At 41.2% G+C, this 12,511-nt stretch overlaps 1 protein-coding gene and 1 long non-coding RNA gene across 4 annotated transcripts; one reads left to right on the top strand and one right to left on the bottom strand.

Annotated features, from left to right (window-relative positions):
* Positions 1-4,033: 4,033 nt before the first annotated feature.
* Positions 4,034-8,932, top strand: LOC116655897. 3 transcript variants are annotated; one of them, XR_006506964.1, is made up of 4 exons: positions 4,038-6,523; positions 6,595-7,456; positions 7,518-7,621; positions 8,025-8,932. It is a non-coding gene; the product is annotated as an uncharacterized LOC116655897 (long non-coding RNA). The 3 variants fall into 3 exon arrangements; XR_004310993.2 differs by having other exon boundaries at positions 4,040-6,523; positions 6,595-7,621; XR_006506963.1 differs by lacking the exon at positions 8,025-8,932 and having other exon boundaries at positions 4,034-6,523; positions 6,595-7,660.
* Positions 8,933-10,141: 1,209 nt separating this feature from the next.
* LOC6506346 lies at positions 10,142-12,498 on the bottom strand. The gene is made up of 4 exons (XM_001958025.4): positions 12,278-12,498; positions 12,054-12,218; positions 11,629-11,992; positions 10,142-11,575 (listed from the first exon to the last, which is right to left on the bottom strand). Exons 1-4 carry the CDS (start codon positions 12,407-12,409, stop codon positions 10,215-10,217), a joined length of 2,022 nt encoding a protein of 673 aa, XP_001958061.1. The 5' UTR covers positions 12,410-12,498; the 3' UTR covers positions 10,142-10,214.
* Positions 12,499-12,511: the final 13 nt, after the last annotated feature.

Raw genomic sequence — 12,511 nt, 5'->3', positions numbered from 1 at the left:
GGACATTCACTCGATTTCTCGTTTCTTCAACTTGTCGCCCACTCACATACACAGACTTGATATTTATATTTGCTTTTTTTTTTTGCGCAGGCGTAGCCATGCTGAATGCATTGAGAAATGCTACGTGGAATTTTTATGCATTTTGCATAGACAAATAAGTGAAAAAAAAACGAGTTGAGAAACAGGGTGGCGGATGATAATGGTCGGAAAAAGGTCAAAGTTGGACGAGCGCGCGTTCGTCCAGAACCCCGAACGATTCCCAGGGGCTGCAATGATTTTTGTATGCTTGGAGAAATATTCCCATAAATATGCACGCTACGACGATCAACAATTATGCCCAACGTCCTCGTCGTCGTCTTATTCTTTTTAGTTTTGTATAGCTTCTTTCGCTTTTCGTATTCTTAATGTTTCGGTTGGTCAAGTGACTGTAACTGGAACGACAGAATGCGAAGACGTCTTTGGGTGGTGGTGGTGGTGATGGTAATGGTAATGGTGGTGGTGGTATTCGCCAGTCAGTAGTGGATTCGGACCTGCATTGGCATTATAGCGCCGGGCTTGGGATAGCTCTGAGTAAGCCAAGTGAACGGCTGACTGGTCTCAGTCAAGTCTACAACTCCACAAGTCTGCAACTCTTCAAGTCTTGAAGTCTGCTAGGCCAGCTAGACGAGCGTTCCGTAACGTAAGTTCCCACAATTATGCGCCTCGCTCGACTCCACAAAACTCCACAAAACAACGCTGGTAATAATCGCTGAAACATAAAGCGGCGGAAAATGTTGAAAAGCAGCCAGCCAGCCAGCCAGTCAGTCAGCTAGCCAAACAGCATAGGCGAATTTTCTGAATGTCTTACTTCACTCTACCATTTTGTTAGACTCAAATTGTGCAATGGATATTGTGTGACGACAGTAGCAGCAACCACTTACGAATTCAAAACCAGTCCAACCCCATAGGCAACCTAGGCAAGACTAACACAAAAAACACAGATTTTCGAAAACATTTCAAAGTCTACGAGCCTCAGGTCCAACTGGATCTAGTTGAAGGGCTTACGGGCTTAATGAAGGGTTCTTCAAAAGGGCTTACACAAGACTATTTCAGTTAACTGAGGCCTACTCTTTCCAACTAAAACTAAAGAATTTCTAAACTTTCACAGAACTCGCTGAGTTAAATGAATGTATTATTCAAAGCTATGCATAATTCCATTTATTATTTCTTGGAAAAATGTTCATCTTTCTTTAATTAATTGCCTGAGAAAAACGCAGAGGAAACCCCGATAAATACCCGATTTAAAGGATTTTCTTTTAAAGCTTTAGCTTGAAATTAAGTTTGATTAAATAGTAATTTTAAAATTGAAAATATTGTACTTTTTAGTTTAAGAATTCTCCCATTTTGGCCATGAATAATCTGTTTCTAACAAATCCAAATTAATAGTAAAGTACCAGTACCCGACACATGTTTCTAAGTGAATCAAACCAAGTGGGGATTTTTTCCTATAGATTTCTCCCAATATGTCATTAAGGTTAATTTGCACTTGTGGCCAACACACCCTCGAGACACATGCCCCTTCACCCACACACTCTCACCTTCCTCTCAGGGATTCTAACTATTTTCTCGGCGTAGACCGATGACGTGAATTACAGAATCAACATAATATCCATACCAAATATAGAGATGTATCTAGTCGGTTAAAGTTGACGCCTATCCGCTGACCGCAAGTTAAATTCAAATGCTTCCAAGAACAAATCACACATTGCGATACGAACAGAAAGAGGGGGGCTCAGAGACGGCTAGATAAATCAGCATATTCAAATGGGTTTGGATGAGATGCCGCCGCTGATTGGATTGGAGCCGAAACCGGAGGTATTATTGCCTAGGCCTAGATCGCAGATCTGCGCATATATTGTATATATATGTATAGGAAACAGAATTACCAAATCGATGTTGGATTGCCCCGAAACACGTTTTTTTTTTTAAATACTTCTTCAAGCTGAGTTTTGTCTGTGCATATGAGATGAGGGGTGTACGATAAGTCTATTGAAAATTCTGGAAACGTGTGTCTCTCCGATAGAGCCGGATATCAAAAGAATTTGCTCACGATTTCACTATATATGTGTATAATATAAATATATATATATGTATATTAGCGTGTACATACCTTTTTCAAACAAGACAAGGTGGGGGATTGAAGTGTGCATGTGATTTGGCTTGTGATTGTGATTGAGATTGAGATCGAGATATTGTGACTGTGATTGTGATTGTGAGGTTATATCAAACAGCTGCGAATGCAAATGACATACCTCGAACGGAGATTTGCGTAGAGTTTTGAGAGAGTCGGTTGTGAAGGTGGAAGAAGGTGCTGATTGAGGTTCGATTTAACACTGAATGCTTGGGCACTTAACTTGGACACTATACGGATTTGATTTGTACGATTTTTGGTTGCCGGTTGCTGGACTTGCTGGCAAATGTGGACTTGCTGGAAATCTGAATGATGGAATCTGATCTCCGAAAAAAGATTTAATATTATTTCGGCTCTGGCACCGGATTGCTTTCGCACACACCTTCAACGCCGCCAAACGCTTCTAAACTAAATTCAGTTTTGGTAAAAATGCGACAAACGAGCTCCAGATCAGCTTCTTGAGACGTATCCGATGGCTGCGCCGTCAACAGCGACGCCAGCAGCGACGCGACGTCAGCCCAGGTGTACATAAGACCTGTACCGGGGATTTCTTACAGGTATTGTGTACGTGTGAGTCGGTTTTTGCGTTGGTGTGCCGATGATCCGATCGCCGACGCCTCGCTTACCTGCAACGTCGACTGAGCCGTCGGCAGAGCTCTTACCTGATTTTCGTGTTTTTTGTTGTTGCTGCCTTTTTTCCCGCCAAACGAGAGGCATACAGGTAAGAGCAAGTACAAAGCCCAAGTCTCTCAATTGCACTGGTGTGTGTGGGGCAAGGTGTACGGAATATACCTATACATATATGCGGTGATATAGTATATAACTAAATATATAGAGTTGCCTAATGATTGTCTATGGCTATGGCTATGGCTATTGATTTTAAATTTCAACAATGCGGGTGAAAAATGCTCAAAATTATATTGCACGAAAGCTGAAATTATAAAAGTTGGCTTTGAACATACAGGGTGATATTACTAAAGGGTCTTTCTTCATAAAATTCTAAGGAATAAATAATATTATATTTAATTTATCTTTTAATATTTGAAAACTCTTTTTTTTATTTAAACCCCTCCTATTTCGATCCTGAAACCACAGCCGAAACCCTGTTGATCACCTAAAAGTGGACGATTTCAGGTTGGGCTCTTTTTATTTTGTTTGTCTTCGGCAAATTTGTTGTCTGGTAAGTTGACTTTTGCCAAAAAAAGCCAGAAAACGACAAAAACCCACAAAAAGTACAACACAGCGAAAAAAAACCAGAAATAAAATGAAAGAAGCCCGCAAATATTAAGAGAAACTTGATCGAGAGTTAAGAGGTCTGCCGAAAAAGTTACCCATCTGACTTAGACGAGTATGTGGCTCCTCTATAAAGAGGAGTGTGAAAATTAACAGCTGATCTAAGATATGAATACTGCTAGAGATTCATTTAATAAATGCTACTAATTTAGGCCGAGAATTTTCGGTTGTAGAAGATATTATCTGGGGGAGATGGCTGGGACTACCAGGAAAGTTTAGGGAAATTAAATTAAGATAGTATTTTTTCCCTAAGAACTGCTAGTGCTTTTTTCTTAAGATATCCTAGTAATCACTTTAAATAAAATATATTTTGAATATTTTTAATTTCAGTTTTTGGAAATTAACTATTTTTTTCATCGTAGAGTTTTTGGAAAACTAATTTCCGTGATTTGTTTCGGAAGTGGCAACTAATATACCCTGAGGTCTTGATTATTTAAATATATATTAGGAATTCTTTAAAATAGGTTTAGCTATAGTAACTTTATAATTCTTTGCAAAAAACTGAATTTTTCTTGAATTTCTCTTTTAATGAAATATTCTCATGAAAGTCCTTAAATTTTTCAGTGAATTTAGAGACATATGTTTTTAAACTATTCCCAAAAAAGAAAACACCTTTAAGATAATCTGTATGCCAGACATAAATCATAGTTTTGTAGAATCCCTGACAGGATCATCCCTTGTTTCTGAGACGCAAATCCTTGCTCGGCGGTCCAAGATCTTCCCTGAATCTCTATTTCGACCCATTTCAACCAACTGCTGTTCGAGAACCCACGTACAGCACGCAATCAACTGTAGCTCAATGGCCACGCAACAGTCGGGCCAAAGAATACAAAAAAAAATCACTTTTATGGCAAAGATCAAACTGGCAGAAAAACAACAGAAACGACCAAGACGACGACGAAAAATACGTTACCAAGGTAGGCTGGCCGATGTTGCTGCTTTTGCTGCTGCTGCTGCTCCAAAGAAATGGCCGTTAAAGTTGCCAGGCAAATGGCCAAAAGTCAGGGGCGTAGCTCGATCCAGAGTGTGCCCCAGTGTTCCAGAACACAAAACGAAGGTGTAGAGCCCCCCTTTTAAAAAAGGGGCTACGTGAGCGGTTCCCTTGGCACGTTTTTCAGTTTTTTTCTCGTTGTTTAATTTTATTTTTTTTCTCTTGATTTTGTTTTATTTTTTTTGTTTTTGGCGTGGCCGACGACGACGCCCGTTTGCCATCATAAAAGAAGTCAATTGAATTTAAATTTAAAGTACATAATGGCCAAGTGAAGGAGGCAAGATCAGTGGAGCCGGGCGGGACTGTGGGGGGCTAAGCGAGTGGTGAAGGCAACGCTGCCGCCTTTCGAATTTCACAAAGTCATCCGTGTGGTTTTTGTTGTTGCCATGGCTTTTTGCTGTTGGGGCCTCCGACTCTTTGTTGCTGTTGTGTGGGATTGAAGTCTATGTATAAAGATATATACACATTTTCATGTACAAGACCCAGGCACAGGCACAGACCCAGTCCCTGGCACAGACACAGGCGCTGGCACGCAAGGCTTTTGGCTTTTAAGCCAAAGATATATCCATGTGTATTGGTGTTCGTTGCTCTTTTGATTTAAACGTGCTTAAATTTAAAGATCAAATTGCCTGAGTTTCGTTGTAGTTTTATTTATTTTTTTTTTTTTTTGGGGAATTTATTTATTTTTGAGGTGGTAGTCGAGGCGGTGGGGTTCGGTAGGCCCAGGAATTTTAAATTGTAGACAAGCAAAACCGCAATAATCGGCCAAAATTTGTATAGACATAAGCAAATTTTGTGAGTCAGAGATTGAAATGTCGCTTACTGCCTTCTTTTTTGCTTTTTTGTTTTTTTTTTCTGTTGTTTTTGCTTGTTGGCGGATATGGTTAGTAATTTATTTAGAAAGCCAGATTCGAGTGCCCCCACAGACTACAGACTCAGGGGCTGACACACATATTTCAGATTTATTCACATTTCGCCCACCGTTCGGATAATTTCGCTAGAAAAGATGATTAAGTGATTAGTGGCTTTTTTGCAGCTGACTTGCTTCGAGCATAACGAAAGACTTAGGCAACGAACTTGCCGGTAACCTATTGACATTATGACGCGCCAAAAGAAAAGCCAGTCCCTCTCTCTAGCCCTATTGCCCCTTTTTGGCTCTTTGGTTTGGGTTTTTGTACAAATTTGCATTGTTTGCCAGCCTTGCCACCCCCCGCTCCGCTCCGCGCCCCCTGCCAGCCAAGTATCCCCATTTTGTCTGCCCGCCAAGCAAACGTGAGATGAGCCGGGCTTTGCCTCCGCCGCTGGGAACGTGCAGAGAAAATATTTGCCTTTTTTGTGCACACAGTTATGGATATATAAATATGTCAAACGTTTTGTTTGCCTTTCTGCCGCTGCCATTGTGGGAAAGTGTGAGGTTCTGGGCCCGTAGCTCTCTAACAGAATTTTGGCAGAGATTTTATCAGCGGGCTGGTAATTAATTGTTGGAATCATATTTTTCACAGACATTTTCTTACATCATACACACTTTTATGTAAAATAAAATAAAATAAATAAAATATACAAGAGAAAATAATTTGATTTATGGTTTTGATTTAATAAAAATATAATTAATATTCTGTTATTATTTTAATCAAAATATATACCATCTTTTATTTATACACCATTTTGATGTTTAGTTCCTTAAAAGCTTAAACCAGCTCCGTCGCATAGAATCCATTCACTTCGTTTTCTATCGATTTCCAGATCATTTAACAATGCAAAGGCCCGGCTTTTGGCCATTGTCCAAGATCTCCGTATGGTTAATAAGCATATATATATTTCCAACGGAAACCAGTTGGGGCCTCATGCCGGGGTGGGTCTATTTACCCCCTGTCTAAAGCCCAGATTGGCTTCAGTCCTATTCAGCCGGAGCCAGAACTAATAAAACTCATTAAACCAAACATGTTTGGGCCTAAACAAAGGCCTCTGTCTATAACCAATTTGAATAATCTCCAACACAGCGCTATGACAGAAGAGTGGTGGAAGCCAGAAAGTCAATAATCTGATTTTGTGGGGCGAATGAGAACGAGGTAAGGAGGAGAACGATGTTCAATTAAAAACAAAACTCAAATTAATGAAATGAAAATAAAAATAAATTAAGTAAATGTCGAGAGTCCAAATCCGAATCCGAATCAGAGTCCCAAAAGAAAGCGACAGATAGCGATGGGGATGGCGACGGTGACGGTGATGGTGACGGTGACGGTGGAGGCGATGGAGTAACCCACCAAACCAGCCATTGCCTGAGAGAATCAAAATGATAACTTTTCAGTTCGGAGCGAAACTGTACCCCCCTGTTCGGCATCGGATCGGATCGGATCGGTGCTATAATGATCATGGATGATGCTGCGTGTGGAAGTGGAAGATGAAGAGCCGAGCAAAGCGTACGGGCCAAAAACAGAACACAAAAGGTGGCTAGCTGTCGGGCTAACTGGCTGACGGGGCTGACTGGAACCCGAACCTCCACCACCGACCGGCAAATGGCCAAGATCGATACAATTTTCGAGCAACATTTCGGGTTTTCGGGCATTAAAAAGTCAGAGAGAACAGTAACAATGCCAAGTCACAGATACACAGATACATGGATACAGATACCTTCTGGCCACTTGACAAAAGGGGTGTTGTGGAGGGGGCACAGTGTCGGCGGTTGCGAGGGGCGAAAGACAAAGTTGTACCTTTTTGGTTATACGAGGGGAGACAAAAGAAGTGGAATGAGAACAAGATCATTGCATTTTTGCTGGCTGCTGTCGTTGCTTTTTTTTCTCATTTTTAGTGCTGCTGCCTCAAAGCCAGTTTCGCCCCAGCTTGGTAACAAGTTTGACTGAAAATTCTAAAAATAATACCGGCCGGTTTGTCGTTTCAAAAAATAAAAAAAAAAAAATATAAAGAACTGAATAAAAAAATAAAAGGAGAAAAGAAAGAGTGGGCCCAACACTGGAAATGATGTTGCATCTGTGGGTGTGCAGGTATGCGTGTGTGTGAGTCTGCAAGAAATGAAAAAATAACCAAAATGAGAAACATTTCAAGGGAAGGGTCTAAGGATGCCGGCCGAGGCACAGGGCCAAGTGCCAAGTCACTCGTTTCGGCTTACAGGCAGCTGCAATTGGTCCAGGGATGGGCGCAAATCACAGGTGATTTTATTGCCAGTTGTTTTTGACAAAAGTGGGGTATATTTTATATCACCGTAAAAACTACATCCATTTAAAATTATATAGTCAAATTTTGTGTTTTTTCTAAGGGCTTTTAAAAGTATTTTTATATCTATAAATGAGTAATTGAATTGTTTTTGAATTTCAATTTTTGAGTAAGTTACTTTTGAAACTATTTTTAAACGAAATTTTGAGATATTGGGAACTCTTTTAAAATACTCGTATATGGCATAAAAATAAGTTAATTAGAGATAGATTTTGATATACTTTTTGTAAAAATATGCTATATACTATATACATAGTTCCTTATCCTAATTATCTTACTATATACTACCTTCCTAAGCTCCTTGTTATTATTAAAATATTCATACACCATACTTCTTAGAGTTGAAAAGAAGAAAAGTCTGTGTCTGCAACCCTGATGCTGTCCAATGTTGCATCTTGTGGACCTTCAGACCCAGCACCAATCTCCAGCCGAATCCCGATCCGGTCCGGTCCGGGACCCTGGCTTCATGACGCTGCTAAATGTGTCTTGAATATATAGCTTGGTGCCCAGCATGGGGGGCAGGGCAGCCAAGTCCATGTGTCCATGGTGTTTTACCCTCATCTCTCTTTAACGTTTGTTTGCAACAAGTAACGCGCATCTGTATCTGTATCCGTGTATCTCCGGCCGGCTAAGTGTTTGCCCAGCCAAAGAGTTGGCTTACCTGTACTGGTTGTGCTACCTGCGCACAGGTAGGCGTATGCATGTATCTGTATCTGTGCTCTGTCCATATCCTTCGCCTTTTACCATGGATGCAACCTCCAACCACCGCCAACGGTCAGCAGCATCAACAGCATCAGCAGCAGCAAGCCATCATTATATACATATATGTATTCTTAAATATATAGAAAAATAAAGAGCCCATATATACATAGGAACACGGGTTACTTTTTTATACGAGATTGTGTCTCCTGGTATGACTTGGCAACTTGCTTTTGGACTAGGCGTCGGACTCTTCTGCCTTTGCTTAATGGTTTTAGGAAATCGAAAATTAAATAATTTATCTCGATTTTATGACGTTACAAGCAGGTTTTTATACCCCCATCTTCTCTAGCCTCCCTAGCAGCCAGCACGCGATAAATCTTCGGCTTACAATCAGAAGAAATGCTGCAAGAACAAAAAGAATCACATATGCATGTACAATGAGATGCTTTTAAGTCTATCCCTCACCACCACCCCAGTAATTTGAATAGCCGCCGTTCTAATGCCATAAAAAAAGAGATGCTGCTCCTGGCCCCTGACCCTTCCCTGACCCGTAATCAAAATCCCAAAATGAATCAACCGTGGAGGGGAGCTATTTTTTTAAAAAAGACCCCATCTTGACTCGGTCATTATTTTCGTTGGGTTTGTATTATTTTCTGTTTTTTGGCTGGTCATCGCTCTCAAGTGGTTCGTTCGAGTTGAGATTGATTCGAAAGAAAGGTGCAGAGAAAGTGGTAAAGAGGCAGTGGCTCATGGAGCTGGACGGCGACCAAGTGGGTTGTCATTGGGCTTTTTCGGTAATGTACAGGGGAAAAAATAAAAGAAATTGCTCGGAAACTTAGGATTTTCATACGCTGAATTTGTAGCTGATCTTGAATCTGAATCAAGATTATTCTTTATTTAAAAGTAAAGCCTTCCAAGAAAAGGTAGGCTGTCTGTTTTTAAAACTCATTATTATTAACGTCTACTATTTTAGTTTTCAATAGTTTTCTGAATATATTAAGTATAGTCCTTAAATATTTTCTGTGTACTAATGCCCACCAAACTCCAATTGCCGGCCGGGTCGCATGTGCTTGCATCGTTAGCGATTGATGGAAAAGTTTTGGGCTTAATATGGCAATAGCAGCTGGTACAGTTTGATGACCAAGGTACTTTGGCATACGATGTGGTCAGTTTTGAAATGGCTAACTTGAGGTTAAAGAGAAGGCTTCATGGCAGTAACCTGCGGCACTTTAAGATGGCACAAATTTAGACAACTGTCACATTTTTACATTTTTGGGTTTTTTTTTAAATACATATTCAGCAACTGCTTATTCAAGTTTCATTGAAATCTTCAATGCTATATAGAATACATAAAACTTATTGATTAATTTATTGAGAATATTTAAAGATTAACTTTTATCTTTCTTAAAGATTTCATTCCAAATATTTGGTTTTTAAAAGTTAGAAGCATACATTTTTCTGGGTGAAAAGTGTAATTTATGCCATCCATCAACATTTTTAGAGAATTTTATGGCTCTGTGTAAAAAATCGATGGTCTATAATTTTATAAAAAAAACTAATGAATAATGATGATACTATTTACTATTCACAATATTTAAATCAGGCATAAGATAATACCTTGCATTTTATAAGGGACGTCTTTATATATAAGCATAAAAACCACTGGAACCGCTTTTGTAGTTCTCTCCCAAATATACGCACAAATATTCCATCAAATTGTTCTTTAGATTATTTTAAAATAAAACCACACCAGCTCTACCTAAACTAGTAACATTTTTATTGACTAAAAATCCATCTTAAGTGTAGTTTTGAAAAATAAACGTCTCTTTAGTACAGAACCACTTCCTCCACTCCATACCACGTGGTGGAGTAAATTGGCTTTATCTGACGCTGCTCCACAATATTCGTAAGCAGAGGCATTACATTAGCGATATCGAACAAGCTCTCTTCATAGAAGGAAAGAAGCTGGGCCCATTTAGTAAGTGTCTGCAGCAGACCTTCGTCTTTGGAGATGATCAGCAGGGTCAAGTGGGAGGTCAGGAGGCAGCCGAACCATTGAAGGGCTTGAACTTCGGTTTGCACCAAAGAGGAATCTCGATTAGGACGCTCCTCTAATTGAGCTTTGGGATCGCTGGCCAGGTTATACAGATGACTCATCAGGTGAATGACATGGGGAAGTTCGAGGCGATGCCGCAGATGATCCTCAATAGCAGTGGCATCAAAGCTGCAGGCAAGTACCGCATTGAGAAGCTCATCATTGGATTGATTTGTTTCCATGGGTTGCTCTTTGGCATGGCCATTAATGCGGGATGGTTGGATGTTTTTATCGAGGGCATACCGCAGTGACCAGGCCAGCATTCTCTCGGAGATGTTGCTGTAGCGCCGAAGACACATGAGCACATGCTCCGTGTTATCGGTTTTAATGAATAGTGTAAGTATCTTCTCGATTATCTCCTCCTCGCCGGCTCCACTTCGTTCCAGCTGCCGTACCAACGCCTGCACAGCCGTGTTCATCGGTCCGGAATCGAAAAAGCTGCTCATCAGGGTCACGCTCACATCCTCCAAGCCGTTTTCGCAACTCGCCACCTCCCCATGGACATGGTGCTTGATAACCTCACTGATCTCCTGCTCCACCAACTCTGGTGGTTCGAAGGCCAACTCCCTGCCATCAGCCTTTTCGACAATTGACGCTGGCAGCAACTTGTTCAATTTCTTTTTGACCAAACTATAATTTATGGGGTTTGTGCTGCCATCATACTTGATGACCGACTCAAGGTGTTCCTCCTCGTTGATGTGATCCAGTTCGAGGGTAGTGAGGTGGGTATCGCTGAGCTGGGAGCCCAGCATGTCCACTAGGACTTCCTGGTTCATTCGGTATTTCACAGCAGCTATATTCTGGCCCATTGCCAAAAGAATGTGCTCATCTCCGGCCCAAAGCCGAGAGAAGTCCAGGTAGACCTTGAAGTACTGCTTCGCGTTGACCACCTTGAACTGTGTATTGTAAACCAGCAGGGAGGCACCCTCCTGTCCGTAGTTGGCTCCATAGATGGCAGCGAAGTTGCGCGATACACCGTGTACGGACATTTTGCTCTCCACATTCAGTTCAGCTAGCATGGAAACAAATTGTCCGGGTGACCTTTCGAATCCACGTTCCGCCAGGTTCAGCATGAAGATGCGCTTGTCAGACCCTGAAATGGGATGTTTTTAATAAGATTTCTCTAATGGCAGTGAAATGACTTACAAATGGTAAGTAACTGGGGAGCAGTATCGCCTTCAATGACAGCATAGCCCGTTAGCCGAACCTCCTCCCGTTTAATAAGGAAATCCCTTCGGTTTCCGGTTGACAAGGACAGCCGGATGAGCTGTAGTTCCCCAGTGGCTTTTGTTTCTTGGAAATAGGTGAGCACCTGATGTTCTTCGGGCATTGTGTAAACCGAGGGCTTGCTGATGATTTTACTGGCAGCCAGAGCCAGTTGCTCGGCGGTCTCCTCAACCTGATCCTTTCGAGCCGCAAGGGCCTGTGAGAGCGGCTGGCATTCCCCATCGCTGTAAAGGAGCAGAGCCTCCTGACTGGTTTCTACCAAGTGGGCTATGCTTTTTTGGAACTAAATTCGTCAAAATTAAAATTAAAGTTAAAAGGTGAGGATAATAAACATTTTAACGCACTTTTAGCTTTTTAGATTTGGACACATCGCTGGTGTCCACATCCCATAGGCGCAGTGCATGGTTTCCAAAGATTCCCACATATTTCTGGCTGCTGGGATCGAAGATCACCTTGCTGGATAACTTTTCCGGAAGGGACCAGCTGAGGATTTGCTTTTGTGTGCTAATCTGTAATTAATTTCATTTTGCAATTCAGAGTCGGTTTGAATTTAGGTTTTGAAACTTACGTTAAGAACCACAACCACATTGCGCGCCAATGTAGTCACCACGTTCCCCTTTTCCTTGTCCGAAGCCAGCCCCAGAAACTCCTTGGGGTCTGGTATAGGAAATAGATTGTAATATGAAAGAAACTTGGACATAATTGAAAACAAATTGCAACACGTGCAACGCGGTTAAAAAATCATAGGGGGAGTCCAACAGCTGTTTCTATTAGAGATGAACTCTCATTTAAAAAACCGATA

The sequence above is a fragment of the Drosophila ananassae genome, chromosome 2R, assembly GCF_017639315.1.
Source record: "Drosophila ananassae strain 14024-0371.13 chromosome 2R, ASM1763931v2, whole genome shotgun sequence".
Lineage (NCBI taxonomy): Eukaryota > Metazoa > Arthropoda > Insecta > Diptera > Drosophilidae > Drosophila > Drosophila ananassae.
Note: the sequence above shows the minus strand (reverse complement) of the source record. Positions and strands in the feature narration are given on the sequence as shown.

Bases quoted from the DNA above. Each gene is read 5' to 3' on its own strand.
- LOC6506346 (XM_001958025.4), bottom strand. From the start codon at position 12,409: ATGTCCAAGTTTCTTTCATATTACAATCTATTTCCTATACCAGACCCC. The intron at 12,219-12,277 runs GTAAGTTTCAAA...AATTAATTACAG, and splicing joins ATGTGGTTGTGGTTCTTAAC to ATTAGCACACAAAAGCAAAT. The intron at 11,576-11,628 runs GTAAGTCATTTC...ATCCCATTTCAG, and splicing joins TCCCCAGTTACTTACCATTT to GGTCTGACAAGCGCATCTTC.